The following is an 18,053-nucleotide window of genomic DNA, read 5'->3' on the forward strand; positions in this document are numbered from 1 at the left end:
AGCACAACCGTCAACTGAGGGTGAGGAGATGCTTGCTGTTTTTAATGCTTCCACCTTAACCCAGTGCCACCCCGTGGAGGCCGGGAGCATCCGAAGATAATAAGGTAGGAAAAATTGAAGCGAAGTATTTCCTAGGACTACAGAGAGGTTTCGTGGGCTGTGGATGTTCTGGAACACAGCTGAGGGCATTGCCATGCATCATTCTGGGCCCTGCTGGCAGGAACAATCGCGGGACACCGGAAATGGCCACGCTCCACGGGGCTGGCTGTAAAGGGATCCCCAACAGACCACTCGGTCTCCTCTACTGGGGTGCCTTTATTTCCCCAGTTGTGAGCATCTCGCAAAGGAACCAAATAGACACGTATGGCTACTGTTCTAGGACAGTAAAGACATATTTATACAGTTTACAATCTCACTTTATTTTATAAATACTCAATGCATCAGAATTCACCTGGCAGAGATTTCTCATCTAAAAAGTTTGCATAGGGAGTAAGCCTGCAGTAAGTGGAATAGCAGGACTGAGAGTGACATTGTAGTATTCATCCTGTATTTTTGATTTCTTCCGAGACAGAGTCAGAGATGCGTTCCTATAAAAAAAGGCATAAAGGGATCAAAGCACCTTGCTCCCCCTGGCTCGTCATCTGAAGCCCAGTGCCATCCTCGAGGGGCAGACCCAAGGAGGCCCATCGTGGACGAGCTGCCCAGCGGTGCTGCGTTCCCTCAGCGCCGGGTGCATGGGGGGAGGCTTCCTACCCCGCTTGTCTGGCCCCACTGCCCACGCCTGGCCCCCCCCCCCCCCCCCCCCGTTGCTGGGCACAAGTCTGCTTGCTGAGGTAGGAACAGCCAAGTACAGTGTGCCAATTTCTGCTCCTCAATTTTCCCTTTAAAGATACAAGTTTCATTTAAGTTAATAAAATCATACTATTAGCTGACCTATAAATTCAAGACAGCAAAATGTTACATATTAGATTGCCAACCAGTGAGATCTAACGGTGTAGAATTCTCATCTTGCCGTGAGCAACGCCATGCAGTCAGCTGGCATCTAGGAGAGCGCCGTTCACACGCGCTGGGCCAGGCCCGCCCACGAGGGCGTCTGCACAGACACCCTGGGTCAGGGGGTGTTGCCACGGTCTCACTGAAGGGAAAATTCTGAAGTTGGGCCTTTCCTGCTGTGTCCACCTTGACCTTTGTGTGCCTGGAGCGGCCTGGACACTACCAGGTGTCCTTACCCAGAACCACTGACCAGAGACAATGTGCTCAAAAGGCTGGAAGACTGAGTTTAAAGAGCTAAGGCAAAACTCGAAACAAGAAAAAGCCCAAAGCCCTGACTCTGTACAATATTTGGGCTGGTCGGACCACGCCTGATGTGCTGGATTTCCTCTGCTGCATTTCGGGAGCCTGCTGTTCTAGGAACACCCAGCATCTTACCTTTATAAATGTGAAGCCCTACTCTCAACGGGTAATTGATGCCTCTCCCTTTTTCTGGGAAATAAAGGAAATGAGCAAATTTTTACTTTTGTCTATTTTAATTAACTGTTTCAGTAAGATCTCTGTTCTCCCTTTCCAGAAGATAAATTAGACAAATAGTAACAACTTGAATGTTTATGTTTGTCAAATACTGTGAGAAACTGCTGTCTAGAAATGTTTTGCTGGAAAACAGTGAAGGACCAAAGCTGCCTCAGATAGGGTCACTCAGTCAGGAGAGCACGCTATGACCCCTCACCTCTGCCGGGGAGTGAATGCAAGGTCAAAACACTCCCCTGCGTAGGGGCAACAGCCTGACTCCGTGGCCTGCTGGGCTTGTGCTTCTGGGGGTGACCTCCGTGCCACGGGAACGAGCCCTGGGAATGGGCGGCCAGCTACACGTGGTTGGCACCATCCCTGTGCTTTATGGAGGGGCGCCGGTCTCGTGGTGTCCCCTTGACCTGCAGGGCTGGAAACGAAGGTCAGCCACGTGCGGGTCACCCGCGTCTACACGAATGACCCCTAGTGAAAACCCTGGACGCCAAGGCTCAGGTGGGCTTCCTGGGTTGGCAGCGCTCCACGCATGGTGTCACATCATTGCTGCAACGAGTGAGTGCTGTCTGCAGGACCCCCGGGGAGGGACCCCGGCCTGGGCACCCCTTCCCCTGGTCCCACTGGTCCTCTTGTGCTCATCGCCGTGAGGTGAGTCTGATGGCTGTGCAGTCCTGCTGGTGAACCCGGGCTGGAAGAAGGTCTTGCGGACCCCCAACTGCGGCGCGCGTCTGACCACGTGCAGAATACGTGTGTACCGAGCACCAGCGCCGCCCCCAGCTGAGCCTCCCCAGGACCAGTGAGCCCGACCAGGTCAGGAGAGGGAACTCCAGGTTGGACAGAGAACGGAAAAGCCGCGTGGAGATGCCCAAGTGTTACTTGGCACTGCCTTGGGGAGAGAGTAGAAGGAAAAAAATCGTCTTTTGACTAGATTCGGGATTTTCCACTGCTTTTTAAAATTAAGTAAAGCCATCTAGAAAGGCAACATCTCTGGTCCTAGAAAGGATCTGCGTGTCTGAATCGGGGTGGCCGAGGCCACAATTGGAGACGGTGAGTTAGACGCAGCAGAACTGAAGGCAGGCAGGTCCTCCCACGGCAGCGAGGACACAGCAGCCTAAGTGTTCACATGTTCTTGGGCCCCCACTCAGCACCAGACGATGGGACAGCCCTGCAGGGGTGGACACACGCCCCGCAGACTGCTGAGCGAAGGGTGGTCTCCGTGGCCCACTGTATTGCCTGGGGTGGGGCATCCGTGGCGGCCTCCCAGGGTGCAGACGCTCCGCAGGCTGGGTGAGCCCCGAATCCAGACCCATGCACCAGGAGTGCTCTCAGGTGGCTCTTTTCTACTCCTCCCACGGGCCACCCCCCAGGCTCCACGCTGGGTGGTTTGTTTGCAGCAACAGTAACACGTGGGGGTTGTCTTGCTCCTGAGCTGAGCGGCTGGGTCACATGTGAGTCTAGCATCCCGTAGGCGAGCGGACTGTTGAACAGTGAGTCACTGTGCGGCTCAGATTAGAGCTCGCCATCTCTGGCTTTCCAGCGTGTTACCTGAGCTCCTCAAGTTTGCCCAGATCCTAAAACCACGTATGGCTAATACAGCGCTATAATCGGGAGCACCAGCGATATGCTCTAAGTTACAGTACTACAAAAAGACACGTGGCCATCAACAGAAAGAGCACATCCAAAAGGGGCAAGCGAACAATTCTGCAACTCACTTCAGGTGGAAAAGGAAATGCACACCGGACACGTTTCCTATAAAACCTCGCTATAAAGTGCCAACGACCCAGGACTCCCCAGGTGAAATGCTGAACGTCCACTGTGAAAGCGGGACTATTACACTCCGACAGTAAACTGCATGCTTCTGCGGACGCCCCGTCACCTCCTCCGCGCCCCACCAGGCGGGTTCAGCAGTCTACACTTGTGGACTCACATCTGTTTGCTACGTACTTCACGACCCGTTCCAAGCAGCAGCTCCTAACAGAAGCCGTCTAGTGGCTTACACCCGGCCAGCGTGCCTCGCCAACTGTTAATCATCATCATTCTGAGGACTAACTCTCTACGTAACGCCAACCAGAAGAGAAGTATAAACTTTTTCACAAGACAGATGCTTTAACTGCTGTTCTGACGCAAGCTGCTTAGTGGTGGGAGGCTTCTTTTGGGTGCCACAAAATCAAACATTTCTGGACAGGCCTGTAAACAACCAACCCCAAGGGATGGACCCGGACATGCAGTACTTGCAGAGGGCTTCCCGCCGACGTGCTCAGTACCTGCCCCCGGAGTCAGCCACGTGGCTACGAGCTCGCAGTGAAGGGCGGACAGTGTCCTGTTCTTGAGCTTCACCACCTCGACTCAGAGCGCACTGGGTGCGAAGCGGGCCAGGCCAGAACCCGCACAAACTCTGACGCAGGGCAGCAGTATTTGTTCAGAGAGCCTCCTAGAGTAACTTCCATCTAGTGCTATTAAATGTAGAAATGAAAGGAAAGAAAATGTCAAGGGCATTGACAGTTTGACTATTTTCCCCCTCAAGACATTTAAGCAATTAAAATTACATACTTTGTGAAAGCACGAAAGCCACGCTCATGTGTAACGAACGGCACGGCTACGAAGTGTGAAGCGGCTCGAGGGATGGCAGCATGAACTCAGACAGCAGATCCCCGCCGTGCCGGAAGGCCGCCGTGTAGCTTCGGCCTAGGGGAGGCAGGCTTACGGCGCCGGACGCCAGGCTGCGAGCGAACCCGCCGGCCCACTCGAGCCGCTGCCCGTCCCAGGGTGCGTTCAGGGCTGTGTTGGCGAGCCCGCCTGCCACCCTCTCTCCATCCACTTCCGCAGGCTGTCTCCCGCCCCCGCCCCTCCGGAAGGCCCCGCGGATGGCCTGAGGGGCTCCTGTCCCGGCCCCCTCCCACTCTCCCCTTCATCCGCCTGTCCCCTCCGCTGCGGCACTCACTACAACACCACACGTCGACGGGTCTGCTTACGTGTCACCTTCTACACCCGAACCCGCAGTGGTTCGAGGACCTCCGTGCCTGAGGCCCCCGAGCTCTACCGGGCTCACTGCGGTGCGTTCGGGGCCAACACAAACCTTCCTTCAGTAAGAGAGAACTCGTAACCTCTTACCTGGAGTGGAGGGCTGACGGACGCCTACGACAGGCGCCGAAGCGTGAACGGGACAGTCCAGAGCACGTGCTCGTGAGTGGCACGCCCCCGGGTGCCCAGCATCACTGGCCTGGGGTCTAAGCAACGTCTCTCCCCCCCTCAAGTGGCCAGTCTACCTTTCAGCCAGTTCTTGCCCCACAAAATGCCAGTCACTTGACAGACACACGAAGCCTCACTATTCCTATGGTTTTACAGTCAATACCTCTTCTTGGCAGTGCCGTTCGGATCTCTTGCCAACGTCTGAATTGGGGGCGGTTCTCTTGTTAGCAGGTTCTGAGAAGTCTTCACGGATTTTGGTTTCCACTCATTGATCAGACGTGTATTTCACAAACACATTCTGCAGATCTGTGGCTTGTCCTCGTCTTCATGGTGTCCCTGAACAATGTGATGTTTACCATCGAGTCCAATCCATCAACTTCTTTTACAAGCTGTGCTGTTTATGTCCCATGAAATCACTGTCTGACTCAAGCCCACAGACTTTCTTCTAGAAATTTTATACTTTTAGGTTTTTCCTATGTCTGTGACCAATTTAATTCTTTTAAAGATTTTATTTGAGAGAGAGCGACAGAGAGTGAGCACGAGCGGGGAGGAGAGGGAGAAGCAGGCTCCCCTCTGAGCAGGGAGCCCGACGTGGGGCTCGATCCCAGGACCGCAGGAGGATGACCTGAGCCGAAGGCAGACGCTCAACTGACTGCGCCACCCAGGTGCCCCTTGACTTAATTTTTGTACACGGGGAGAGATACTAGTTGAGGCTTTGTGTAGGACAGTCCCGTTGTTCTGGGCATCATTTCTTCAAGCATCACCCCCTCTGCACTGCACCTCCTTGGCAGGAAATCAGTCGGCAGCTCAGCAACAGAAGGTCTCCCAGTCCGTGAGCACGACGCACACCACACACAGGCCCTCTTCGACTCTCCTTCACTGTCTCGGTGCTGGCAGCATCCAAATCCTATGCATGTTTGGTTAGATCCACCCTTAAGTATTTCATGTGCTTTTGGTGCATTATAAATGGCACATTAAAAAATCTCAATTTGTAATTGCTCACTGCTAGTATATAAAAATACAAGTAATTTTTGTATATGGGCGTTCTGATGTGCTATCTTGGTAAATTCACTTCTTAAACATTACCTTTTTTTTTTTTTTTTTTTAGTAGAGCCTTTGGGATTTTTTATGGAGATAATCCTATCCTCTACCAAAAAAGACAGTTTTATTTCTTCTTCTCCAGCTTGTGTGCCTTTTATTTCTCTTTTCTTGCGTTAGTGCCCTGGCTAGTTCTGTGTGAAAAGAGAGGACGCCTCCTCTGCCTGCTCTAAACATTAGAAGAAACTTACCCATTGCTTCCCATGAAGTATCATGTGAACAGCAGGATTTTTCAAAGATGTCCTTATTAAGCTGCACCAACTCTTTTACTCCTAGTTTACTGAGAGATTTTTATCAGAAACAGACGCTGGATTTTTGCCAAGTGTTTTTCCCCATGAAGCTCCTGCAACGATCATATGGCTTTTCCCCTACAGTCTGTGGGAAATTACATTGATCGATTTACAACTGTCAAACCAGCCTTGCATTCCTGGGGCAAGCTCCACTTGATCAGGATGTTATCTTTTTCACCTCCTGTTGGGCTTTACCTGCCCCCACTCTGTGGGATTTCTGCACCTCTGCTCAGAAGTGATTTGGTCTGTAGCTCTCTCATGATGCCTTTGTCTGATATTGGTGTCAGTTTAACACAGACAAGTGTTCCTTCCCCTACTGTATCTTGGAAGAGTTTCTATAGAATTGGTATTATTTCCTCTTAAATGCTTCGTTGAATTCACCGGAAGCCACCTGGGCCTGGATGTGGGAAGGTACGCGACTGCAAATCACATTCGATTAGATACAAGGCCTGAGACTGCTTGCGTATTCCAGTAACTGTGAGGGAGCTGGCGGGGGGAGGGGCGTCACCGGTCCAGGCATAAAAATACAGCCCTGCTCTCCTCTGATGGGTCATGGAGGCCCAACAGGGGTGAGGGGTTTCTAGGACTCAAGACTACGGACTCCTGGCACAGTGCTCTTCACAGGAGGTTCTTCCGTGCTGGTAAAATGTAGATTCGCACAACAGTCTAATATGAACATGTGTACCTACTTAACTGATTAAGCAACATACACCACAACCTTCACATTTACTGAAATTAACTGTTTTTAAAACAGATCAATCAGGAATAATAGAAGGAATTGGTGAAGAATGTTTCATTCTGCAGATTTAGTTTCAGTAGGTTTGGAAGAAATCTAGACATTGGAGGGTTTAAAACTCCTCAGATGTTTCTGAAGGGGAGCCAGGGCTGACAATTACCTGAACAATCAATGAGGACACCTCTTTCAGAATCTATTAAAAGACTGATGTAGGTAAAGCATTAATAACAGTGCTTTGAAGCATAGCTTTAAAATTAGCTGCTTTTTTCCCCCACAGGACATGTTTCTACTTAAGTTCATGATTAAATATTTTTATTGTTGTGGGTTTATGAATGGGACATCGTCTTCAATGTAGCAGGTGGTTGTTGATATATAAGAAAGTATGAGTTTGTGTATTTTTATTGGGGTCTCCTGAATGATGATTCTTCGGTTGCCTAGATATAGTCATATCATGTCTAAGCAGTAATTTTATTTCCTTCTGGTAACGATAATGATTTTTTTCTGACACACTGTCTGGATAGAACATCCAGGACAGTATGAAATGGTACTGCAGTTAGCAGACATCCTTGTTTTATTCTTCACTTGGGACGGCTGTAGAGTTTAGCTGGTGTGATGGTGAGTATTGATTTAAGACTGGCATCATGAATCATGCTAAGAAAGGACCTCTCTATTTTGCATTGACTATTACTGGATGTGGAGAGGGGCCTAGTTTGTTTGTTTTGATCCAGGAATGGGTACTGAATTTTAACTTAAATGCCTTTTTTAAGGCACTCACTAATGGAAATGAGATTATCAAGTGATTTCTGACTCCTACAGAGCCATGCTAATGTATTTCCTCGTATCATTCTTGTATTCCTAGGAAAAATGCTACTGGGTCATGGTCTTTCAACATACTGTAGGTTTGTGGGTACTACAGGATTTCTGTCTCTATGGTCATAATATTCATCTGTAAATCTCTTTCTTACTGTGTGTCTATTTATGTTATCTTGATCAGATTTTAGAATTTAGAATTAAGTTGGCTTCATGAAGTGATTTAGAAACCTTTGGAATATCCTCCTTGTTCCAGAAAAGTTTTGTGTTGGATTAATTTTGCACTTAGTTTGCACTCACCAGTTTGTATTAGTTTATATTAGTTATGATCTTTGCCAACAATTTCTGAATTTATTGCCTTCTCAATCATTACTTTTTGTTCTCCTTACGTTTTCTTTCTCCTACTTTCCTCTGGTTTTGTTTTATCCTTCTGAATTTTTTCGTTGATGCGAGTTCACTTATTCTGTTGGGGAACACAGCCTCTGGTCTGGTCTGCAAGATGCTCCCGGGTATGTCCTCCAAGGGAAATGCAGTTTTGTCTGCCGCCCCCCCACCACCACGCTGCTGGCTGTGCCCTGGGAGCTGGAGCGTGAGCAGGAGTTGTTCAGTGTTTGCACAGACGTTGCTTTGGATCTCTGGCCTCTCCTGACCAGGGCTTCTCTTCGGTTGTGTTCTCTGCACTAACAGGACATGCATACAAAGCTGCTGAGGGCTGGGTAGAAACGGCCAGGTCTTTGGCTCAGAATTATCTCAGGAGCAGGGAACACACAGCCAGCCACCTGCCTTCCCCATCAGTGAGAAGGGCGGGGGCGGGGGGGGTGCATGTCTTTTCTTGTTCCCGGGGGATGCTCTCTGTGACGGTGTGGGCCATCTAGCACCCCTCGCCCTGTATCCGTGGCCCACAGAAGACGAAATTGTCCTGGTGCTCAGGTAGGGTTCTTTAGTAAGGCAGTTTCCGGAGCTACTGCTTGACTTGATCTGTTTTGGCAGTTTTGTCAGTACCAGAATAAAATGTGGGGAAAGTGGTTTATCAAATCCTCCGTGTGTGCTGCCACGTTCCTCCGGAAGCTGCTGCCTGACGTTCTAACAGGATGTAATCCTGAGAGATCATTCTCTGAAATGTAAAGATAACTCCAAACTTAAAGGCTTAATACATTTCAAATGACTACTTCCATGGCTACTGAGCTTTTAGAAATTTCTATTTTTTTTTTTTTAAGATTTTATTTATTCATTTGAGAGAGAGCATGAGAGGGGGGAGGGTCAGAGAGAGAAGCAGACTCCCCGCCGAGCAGGGAGCCCGATGCTGGACTCGATCCCGGGACTCCAGGATCATGACCTGAGCCGAAGGCAGTCGCTTAACCAACTGAGCCACCCAGGCGCCCCTTTTTAGAAATTTCTAATAATGTAACTACTGACAATAACACAGAGGTAAAATTAATTAAAATGTGAATATAAAAAATATATTTAAGAGGGAGCCTGGGCTAAATCTCATCCACAGGCCACTTAGTAACACACAATCTTTGTCACAGGCAACTTATGTGCACATCGCACTTCTCCATGCTAAGTATAACCACTACAGGAAGGTGTTTCCAAGGGCCCTTCCGTGGAGAGAAAACATGAAGCAAGATCTTAACATTAGTCTTTCTCTACAATTCCATTATTCAGCAGCTTCTGTGCCATTACTGAAAAGCTTGGGAGAACCTCCTTTGATCACATTAGCAACGACATACACGTACCTGCCAGGTACAAGCCAGGGATGCCTTTCTCACCAGGCATTTGATAGATCATAACCTGATCACAGTCTTGTCTTCATTTTCGAGTGTGGTATTACCATCATTGTTATAACTTAGCAGAATATGAACATGAAATGTAATCTGATCACCTGGAAAACCTGCCGATCGGCAGTCATGGTCGGCTGTGCACGCGCTGTCCGCTGCTCCTGGGAGGAGGTGTCCGTCAGACAGGGGCCCGCCCCCACACACTCTAAGGCAACATCACAGCCCCACGCCACTGAGCACGCACAATACAGCGAGTATACAACGGGACACACCCCACCCACGAGAGCTTGCTTTGGGAAACCCAAAGCAAGGCCATTAAGGACGATATTTACTTCCATATTTAAATAATCCACTTGTGGTTTGGCATTTAGCTGATTCTTGCAAATAAATGTCCAAGTGAGGAGCTGATATCTGTACCTGAAAATAATATGTAAACACAGAATGTTCTCGCCACAGTGCGGAGAAGAATATTACCAATAAACAGCTAGTTTTCAGAAGGAAGCAGTCATTAAAAATCATGGCCAATCAGTCTTTTGGGGCCCAAAGAGGCCAGAGGTCTTCAGGGTTTGTGTCACCGTGTGCCCTGATCCCTGGAGCTGGGGACTGTGAGCACCAAGGCTCTGCCCACGGAGCACATATCCGCTCTGAGGGCTCACGACATTCGGGGTCTCGCACGGGACACACCACAACCGAAGGAGGATGGGTCTTAATTCTGTCCAGGAATTTCCAGGGAACATCTAATGTTTACTAAGCTGCAGTTTGCTATGCTCAGGCTCTGGAGATAAAGTGACAGGCAAGTGAAACTTTCTACTCTCTCAGAAAATGAAATATTGATCACTTATCATAAGAAACAGGGACAGGGCATCAGTGGGCTCCACACGGTGAATACACGATGAGTTACTGACACTTGTACGTTACCACCGCTTGCTACACCTTAAAGTATCACCGATGTTCCCCGATGACACGTCCCAGCAAGTATTTAATGACTGTACCTCACAGAGCCTTTAAGGATTTAACATTAATTCCCCTAGAATTTCATTATTTGTATAAAACATTCATTTGTGCACATCTTTAGGTAAGAGATCCTTTCTGTTTTCAGGAAAATGAAAATGAAGGCCACTTATGTTGTGAAGAACTGCAACTGTGATACCAGGGTCTCAGAAACAAGAACATTCTACTTAAATTACGTTCTTTCTAAAGACGAAGAGGACACAAGAGCCATAAACACGTAGGGATTGTAAGAGCAGGGTTGTTGATGCAGAATGGACAAAACCAGTGACGTCTCTGAAATGATAATGTTGCTTATTAACCATATATGTTGTGATAGGTCAAAGCTGAGGTCAAACAGAAAACATCAATTGAGCCATTTCCCTGAATAAAGCTCCAGGGTGCAATATTCTAAGCACTTCATTCAATAAAAAATGCTTTTAAAACGGTGCTTTGGTGATTGGGAAGCATTGCCATCATCCGTCAACCTAACTGCAGCAAAGTTCAATAAGCTAAATAATGAACCATTTAGATTATTTTCCTTGGGCCTTAGGGATTTGCAAACATTGCATCAATAGAGCTCTTTAAAAATTATGACGAACTCTATTTTCTTCATTTTCAGATTTAAAATATGTGTTAGGGATTTTTTTTTAAGATTTAAATGGGCTGCTACTTTTAATCATTGTCCAATCTCCAAAGTAGAAAGAAATTTTAAACAAGGAAAAAATTCTAATTATAAGATTAGCAGTTTCTATCTGATTCCGGTAATCTTGGAATTGATGAGATTCCCTCTCTATTGTGAATACCTAATTTAAGATTTAGAAAGTGTTATGAGTTATATAAAAACCTAAAGATGAAAAATTCCATGTATTTTCAATAAAATTTATATTTACTTTTGGCGGGTAACAAGGTAAATATGTAATATAGTATTTTTACAACTTCTAATAAAATTTTTCTTGAGAAACATCTGTGGTCTCAGTTTCCTAGGCTTAAGCCTGGGAAATAGTTCTTTTTCAATATATAATCGCATGCAATTTTTGAGAATTTCTAGAATGTTATATAATACAGAAAAAAATGTGTTCAACCCTTTCTTTGTATGAAAAGGAACGTGGTCCATTTCCTTTAAAGGGCCGTGACCAGGGGCCCACATCTGTTTCAAAGCATACAATGGAATGCTAAGATGGCAATTTATACATCATCTAAATCTTAGCTCTTCCTCTGAGCAGTTTCTCCTAGATTTCCTATTACCAAATAAAAATATGTGCTACATACACGATTCCCAAAGCTGCATGCAGTTTGGCCACAACAGATGTCTCCATATTTATTGGTCAACACAATCTAGAGTGTACCAGTGGTGCTAATGAAGTCCCATCCCCCGACCAGCAGACTCCAGACCAAGCACACCGAGGAGGAGAGCCGGAGAGATGGCGGAACTGGGCCTCCCCACGCGCCCCGTGCCCGCCTCCCTGTGCGTGATGAGCCGGCTACCCTGCGCAGCTCCTCAACCACCTGCCACACCACGGCCAGTCCCAGTGTTCACAGGCCGCGCCAGCGATCCTGAGAAGAGCTGGGTGACGCTGGGACTCCACAGCGATGGGGATTCGCCATCACAAGGTCATCAGGCAGCAGAACAGGGAAAGACCTTTTACTGCGAGACTCGAGACTCGGCCTGGCTATGGACTCCAGGGCTCTGGCCCCTGCTCGAACATCAAGGCCTGATATTCCCAGGAAACTGATTTCTAGATAAATACCACGGACAGCTCCCTCCTTTCTGCCCAAGGCGGGGCCGTCCCAGCACCTCCCTGCAGCCTGGGCCTCAAGGGCCCAGCTGAGACCCGCACACCTGCAGGGCGGTGGGGGGGGGTGGTGGTGGCTGAGACCCACACACCCGCGGCGGGGCGGTCCGGATGAGACCCTCACAGGGCACAAAAGAAGACAAGAGTCTGAGGAGGCCGAGAGAGAGCACCGCCCCTCCCCTCAAACACCTGTGGTACCGCGTCATGCCCAAAAGGTGCCGGGTCGACCCCCACAAGCTGTTATGAAGGTGATGGTTCAGGATCAAACAGGCTTTGAGATCCTTCTTTGCCTTCAGGCTCTTTCATTCTTTTCAGTTTAATTTAAAAACTAATTATAAGAATAATAAAGTTACTGTAAAAATGTCTAATAGTAATACAACAGGGTTTAAAAGAGTGGAAGTTCCCTCTACCCCAGCCCTGACGAGCCCACTGTCAGCTGGTTGTGAACCAACAAGAGCATCCTGGGTGGGGTGCAGGCAGAGGCGTGGGGAGAAGTTGGGGTGCACGGGAATGACTTGAGCACAGCAACCTGAACGCTTCATGTCTGCGAGGCGCTCTGAGCCCCACGCAAGCTATGTGACCCGCAGTGTGCCCGGGACACCGGGGGTGCGTGAGGAGGCCTGCTCCAGCTAAATCAGCCCTGAGCAGAACCCCACAGTGCAGGGGGCCCAGGGCTGCAGGGGTGTGGCAGGCAGCTGCAGGGGGCGGGGCGGGGGGGGGGGGCGGGAGGTGTCTCCATGTGAGCGAGCATTGCAGGGAGGCCTGGAGCTAGTGAAACTGGTCTCAGCTTTCCGCGTTTAAAGAAAAACAACTGAACTTTCATCTTTTTGGCTGTTTTTCACCACCTCTAAGCTTTTACATGAGTAATGACATGTCCTAATTTCTAAAGTAGCTTGTTCAGTTATCGTGGGCTAATTTCCTGACTAAATAAACAAGGCAGTGCCTGTTTAACTACCTCTTCAAAAATAAATTTGGTTTTCAAGTAATACAGCGGTGCATAAAGCTTAGTAAAACGCCGAGCGTCTGCTGGTGCACTTCGGGTTCCTCGTCATTATGAAATCAGAACAAGGTAACCAGGTCCCAAGTCTCTGTCTCCAGGGTGTGGCCTGCGGGGGACACTGCGGAGGGACCAGCACACGGGCACTCCACCTGCTGGCCGCGGTGCTTCCCGCACACCATAGGGAGCGCCCAGGGAAGACTCACAAGACTCAGTGGTTCTCAGCTGTGGGGGCCACTTAGTGCGTTTCCAGAATGGAGAAGCACCGGCCTCACACCAGGCCCAGCAATCAGCACTTCTGGAACCGAGCACAGGTACAGAAAAAGGCAGATACACAAAAAAGACTGAAGAAAACAAAACTGTCAGTCTCTGTGCCGTGCAGACAGGATGAAGGGTGCTGGTGAGCCCCTGTGGCTCCCAGACACAGACTGAGGGCGCCTCTGGGAACGAAACACATAAGGATGGTCGCAAGCAGCTTTCGAGGAACAAACAGGCCGGGCAGGACCGGCTGCTCCCAGCTGCAGGGAAGCAGGACACAAACCCCTGAGAGCCAGCACCCATAACACACGTCTACACAGTCCTCTCTGCCCCAGGTCCCAAGTTGGCTCTAGCTATGACTCACAGGACGCCTTTCCTAACACGGGAAACTTAACAGATGTATCTTCCGACCTCTTAATTAATTTTATTTAGCACGACAGGGATGCTCTTGTCAGTGCTCCGGACTCTGCAGTGCACGTTACGCCCCAGCACCTCAGCGCTCCTGGTTTCACGCTGTGGTTCCCAGCGGCAGCCTGAGGCCCCAGCCCCCCAGCCTCGCCGATGCGGACATCTCGGGGGAAAGCGGCGCCCAAGTTCCCTGCTGGGATGTCACCGGGGCAGAAGGACTGCGCTCTTCTGAAATACTCGTTTATGAGAATCACCGGGCTCCTCGCTCTAAAACATCAAATCTGATTTTTCTTTTTTAAACTGTGATTGACGGTACTTTTTGGGGGTTATTACATGATCCAATTTCATGGAGTATTTAAAGAAGCTTGTTTACTTATATTGCTCCCATGGTCGTTGGCTTGATTACAGAATCATCTCAAGAACCTTGAGTATAAGGGAGAGCATAAGAAAACGTTATTTAAAATATACTGGCTGAATAGGAATTGGGCAAATTAATTTAACAATGGCTTTTATCAATCTAAAAATAAAAAAAATGGGGGCGCCTGGGTGGTTCAGTCGGTTAAGTGTCTGACTTTGGCTCAGGTCGTGATCCCGGGGTCCTGGGATCGAGCTCTCTGCTCAGCAGGGAGCCCGCTTCTCCTCTCTGTTGCTCCCCCTGCTTGTGAGCGCACTCTCTCTCTCTCTCTGACAAAAACAAATAAAATCTTTAAACAAAATAAAAAAATAAAAATAAAAAAATGATGTAAGGTCAGAAATGACTAATTTGCCACATTTAAGATTTTACTGTTTCTGTCTTCTGTAGATTTTTGAAATGATTTATATCCCAATTCTCTTTTGAAATAAATATGCTACAGCTAAATTCTGGCAAAACAAAGAAACCCGGAAATTTAACACGTAAGCCTGACAATTCATGTGGAAGTATGAAGATGGGACGATGAGGGAGGAACAGTCCAGGCTCCAGCAGCTTTGTTAAGATCTGACTTGGTCACAAATCAGTTTACAAAATCAGTAAAACTCCGATTTTTCTCATGTGTTTTCCAGTAACTCACTCTTAAGACTTTCTGGAGTATGTGGACACATGAGGACCAAATGCACGGATCCAAAAGAGCCGTGTGGCCTTCAGGCCTGGAGCTAAGGCACCATTAGATGTGATAATAAAGCTCCCCTTGCATTCACGCCCCAGAAGAACGAATTCTCACGCCTCCGGTGCAGGTTTGAATCTGACATCCTCTAAGAGGCCCCGACTGACCTCGTCAGGGCTGGCGGCCTGGTAGGTGCGGTTCCCGTCGCTGAAGTCCTGGTCTGCCTCCGCGTACTCGGCCTCCGCGGTCACACCGGCTCGAGGCTCGTACACGGGGGTCACGTTGTGGCACAGTGCAATGGCCTTCACCGCGTCGTGGACTCGACTGCTAACACTTTTTCTCACTTTGGGAGCTGAGGATTGGGCCTTTTTTGGTGGCGTTGAACTGGCAGCGTTCCCGCTAGCTTGAGACTGCATCTGCTAAAATACGGAACGTCACAAAATTAGAGACACACGTAGACGATACTGGAGGTACCACCCTGCGTGATTTTTATGAGCGCATCAGTGAGGGATGAGACAAGCAGCTCTCACGTGCCGGGCCCGCTCACGTGCCGGGTCTGTGCCAGCACACTGGCGTCTCCTGGTCGGCACGGCGACCAGACTGTCTGTTGCAGTGCTTAGAGTCGGAGAGCTTTCCTTTTCTACATTCACTTGATCCACGGCATTGGCTTGCTAAGTCCGTAATAAGTCATGTTCGTTCTCCGTGCAAAGACGGGGTGAGTTAAAGAGCAAACCAGAGCCACATACTCCTAACTGCTTTCGTGTCTCATTAAAAAGTGCTGGACCTGAAGTGGACTAACACTAAAAGCAGGGAAAAAAGACTTACGAACCTTCCTGTAATACAATAAAGGAATTCAGCCTGTCACAGCCTCTGCATTAGAGCTAGTTTTGTGCATGACAGTAACCCCTGCATCCGACGAAAACTGATCCCCACCTCCTAGTTCAGACTCTCGCGCTCCGGACATGACTCCCTGCTCCCTGCGTTTGGCCCCCCCGCACCGGGCTGTGTTCGAGGGCACTCGCCTCCGGTGGTGGGGTGGGTGGCAGGCCGTTCCCCCCGCTCCCGGGGGAGGTGGAGCAGGACCACGGAGGCTCCTCGGTTACCTTCATGGCCACTCGTGACGGCCCTCCTGAGAAAGCCAGGCTCTCGCTTTTGGACGGGGCGTGCAGAGCCACCGAGCCATGACTACTCTGCCAGTGAAGTCACAGTGCTGTCTAATGAAGGGCTTGCCGGCGCCGCCTCTCGCCCGCGCTCGCCTCCCACCCGCGTGCCGCTCGCACAGCAAAGGGAGAGCGGCACGCAACACGGCTGACTCCCCTTAGGACTCTGTTTATCGATGGCTGTATAATTTAATTTCACACAAATGCCATTAAAGATTATGCCCTCCATCACCAAATGCTTCCGGAGGGGAAATATAATCAGATTATGAAAGATTCGTGTTACATTGCAGTGGACTTGGTAGACTATTATCATCTTAATAAAAGGACAGAATCTCAGGAATAAAATCAATTTTACAAAAGAGTACTATCTAATCAGCCAACCAACAGACAGCTTAGAAAAAAAGATTTTTAAAAGACCTCCTCCATGGAAATAAGTATTAAATATTTGCTATTTTTATACACTGACTCATCCTTTCTGTTTTTAATTTTTCTAGTAAAACAGCTTATTTGGAGCTATCAAAATCATATTCATGGATAATGTAAATTTATTTTTTTAAAAACAGATTTTACCTGGTACTGTTTTGACCTAGACTAGATTACCAGGAGAAGGGAAGTCTTTTTCCTTCTCCTTTTTAGATTTTCCTTCTGTTAATAAATGTTCTAGGTTACAAAATGCTCTGTATTGAACTGAATGACATCCAACTGAAGAAAGGGCTTGGTTTTAAGTGTATGTGTGCACGTATGTGTGCTTCTGTAAGTGATCATTACATACGATAAACACATATGCATTAGATACTTTTCATTTGACAGCGTCTTGAAAAGTAAAGTATACGCCATTCTGGTAAACATTACAGGGGAAGAGAAGGTTTTCACAAACTGAATGTAAGGCAGACAGTACACCTGAATTTGGTCAGAGCAGAAACTGCTCAGGGCGTGTGGCTCAGCCCCGTCTATGAAAGTCAAGTCGGAAGTATGACCGTCAATACACAGGGCCTACAGCCTCTGGGGGCACCGCTGCCAGATGGCCCGTGGGAGCCTCGAGGCGGCAGTGGTCTGTGTACATGCGAGCCCCCTCTTCCCTGGGGGGCGGGTGATGTGCACGTTTGCACCTGATATATGCTGGCCTGTTACGATGGGGGTGACCGAACCCCTCAACAGGCCAGCAGAGAGGCAGAAAAGCAGCCCTGGGTTCAAACCACAGCCTTGTGCGTGCGGCATCTTAGACGCCCTGGGCTTGCGAGGTTTGGTTACCCAGAATCAGTGAATTCAAATGAGCGCAACACGAACGCCTCCTGGGAACAGGCTAGGGGACCCGCGCGGCCTAAAATGAACCCTGCAGAGTGGCCTGTGTCTGCCTGCCCCACACCCCGTCATCTGTGGGAACACGTGGCCCTGTGGGCCCAATGTCAGGACCTGGTGAGGCAGGGCCTTCCCAGGCCACAGACGCACTTGCAGAGCGCACGGCCTACGAAGTCTCCGGCAAACGCTGTGGCTACGAGGCTGTGTATTTCCTGTTCCTGCAACCTCAGAGAGCTCCTGAGGCTCCAGGGAAAGGCCAAGATTTAGGATACATGCCCCCCGCCCCCGCCCAAGGAGTCCTTATCTAATCCAGACACAGACGACGTATTTGCAGATGAAATAACGCGACATTTGAGTTTCACTTCACAGTGGTATGGTGAAGGAGGAGAAGGGCTACGGAGGGAACCAGGTCTGCGGTGCATGGATAGCTGCTGAGGCAGAATGACAGGGACACTAGGGCTCGTGATACCGTGTGTCTACTTCTGTTTATTGAAGAAGCAAAAAAATATGAGAAAATCTTATTAATTATGAAGAAACCCAGAGGAACTGGTGAGAAACACCTGTGATGTAGTATTCTACTTCATAGTCTTAAAGATACTACCTATCCTGAGTAATTTTTTGGAGTATTTCACTAAGAAAATTATTTC

General features: G+C 48.8%; 1 protein-coding gene across 23 annotated transcripts in view; it reads right to left on the reverse strand.

Moving 5' to 3' along the window:
• ATP9B (ATPase phospholipid transporting 9B (putative)) overlaps positions 1-18,053 on the reverse strand; it is a 249,713-nt gene that overhangs the window by 34,095 nt on the left and 197,565 nt on the right. For 20 of the 23 annotated variants that reach the window (XR_010407147.1, XR_010407148.1, XM_064577568.1 and 17 more), the window contains one exon: positions 15,115-15,366. Coding sequence is in view for 21 of the 23 variants with exons in the window: in XM_064577568.1 (XP_064433638.1) it covers positions 15,115-15,366 (252 nt within the window). In the remaining 2 variants the exon portion in view is untranslated. The remainder of the gene's footprint in view (positions 1-15,114; positions 15,367-18,053) is intronic. The other 3 variants (XM_064577576.1, XM_064577561.1, XM_064577570.1) reach the window with 1 other exon arrangement.

The sequence above is a fragment of the Mirounga angustirostris genome, unplaced genomic scaffold, assembly GCF_029215605.1.
Source record: "Mirounga angustirostris isolate CCGP_5_RB_7025 unplaced genomic scaffold, mMirAng1.0.hap1 SCAF_14, whole genome shotgun sequence".
Lineage (NCBI taxonomy): Eukaryota > Metazoa > Chordata > Mammalia > Carnivora > Phocidae > Mirounga > Mirounga angustirostris.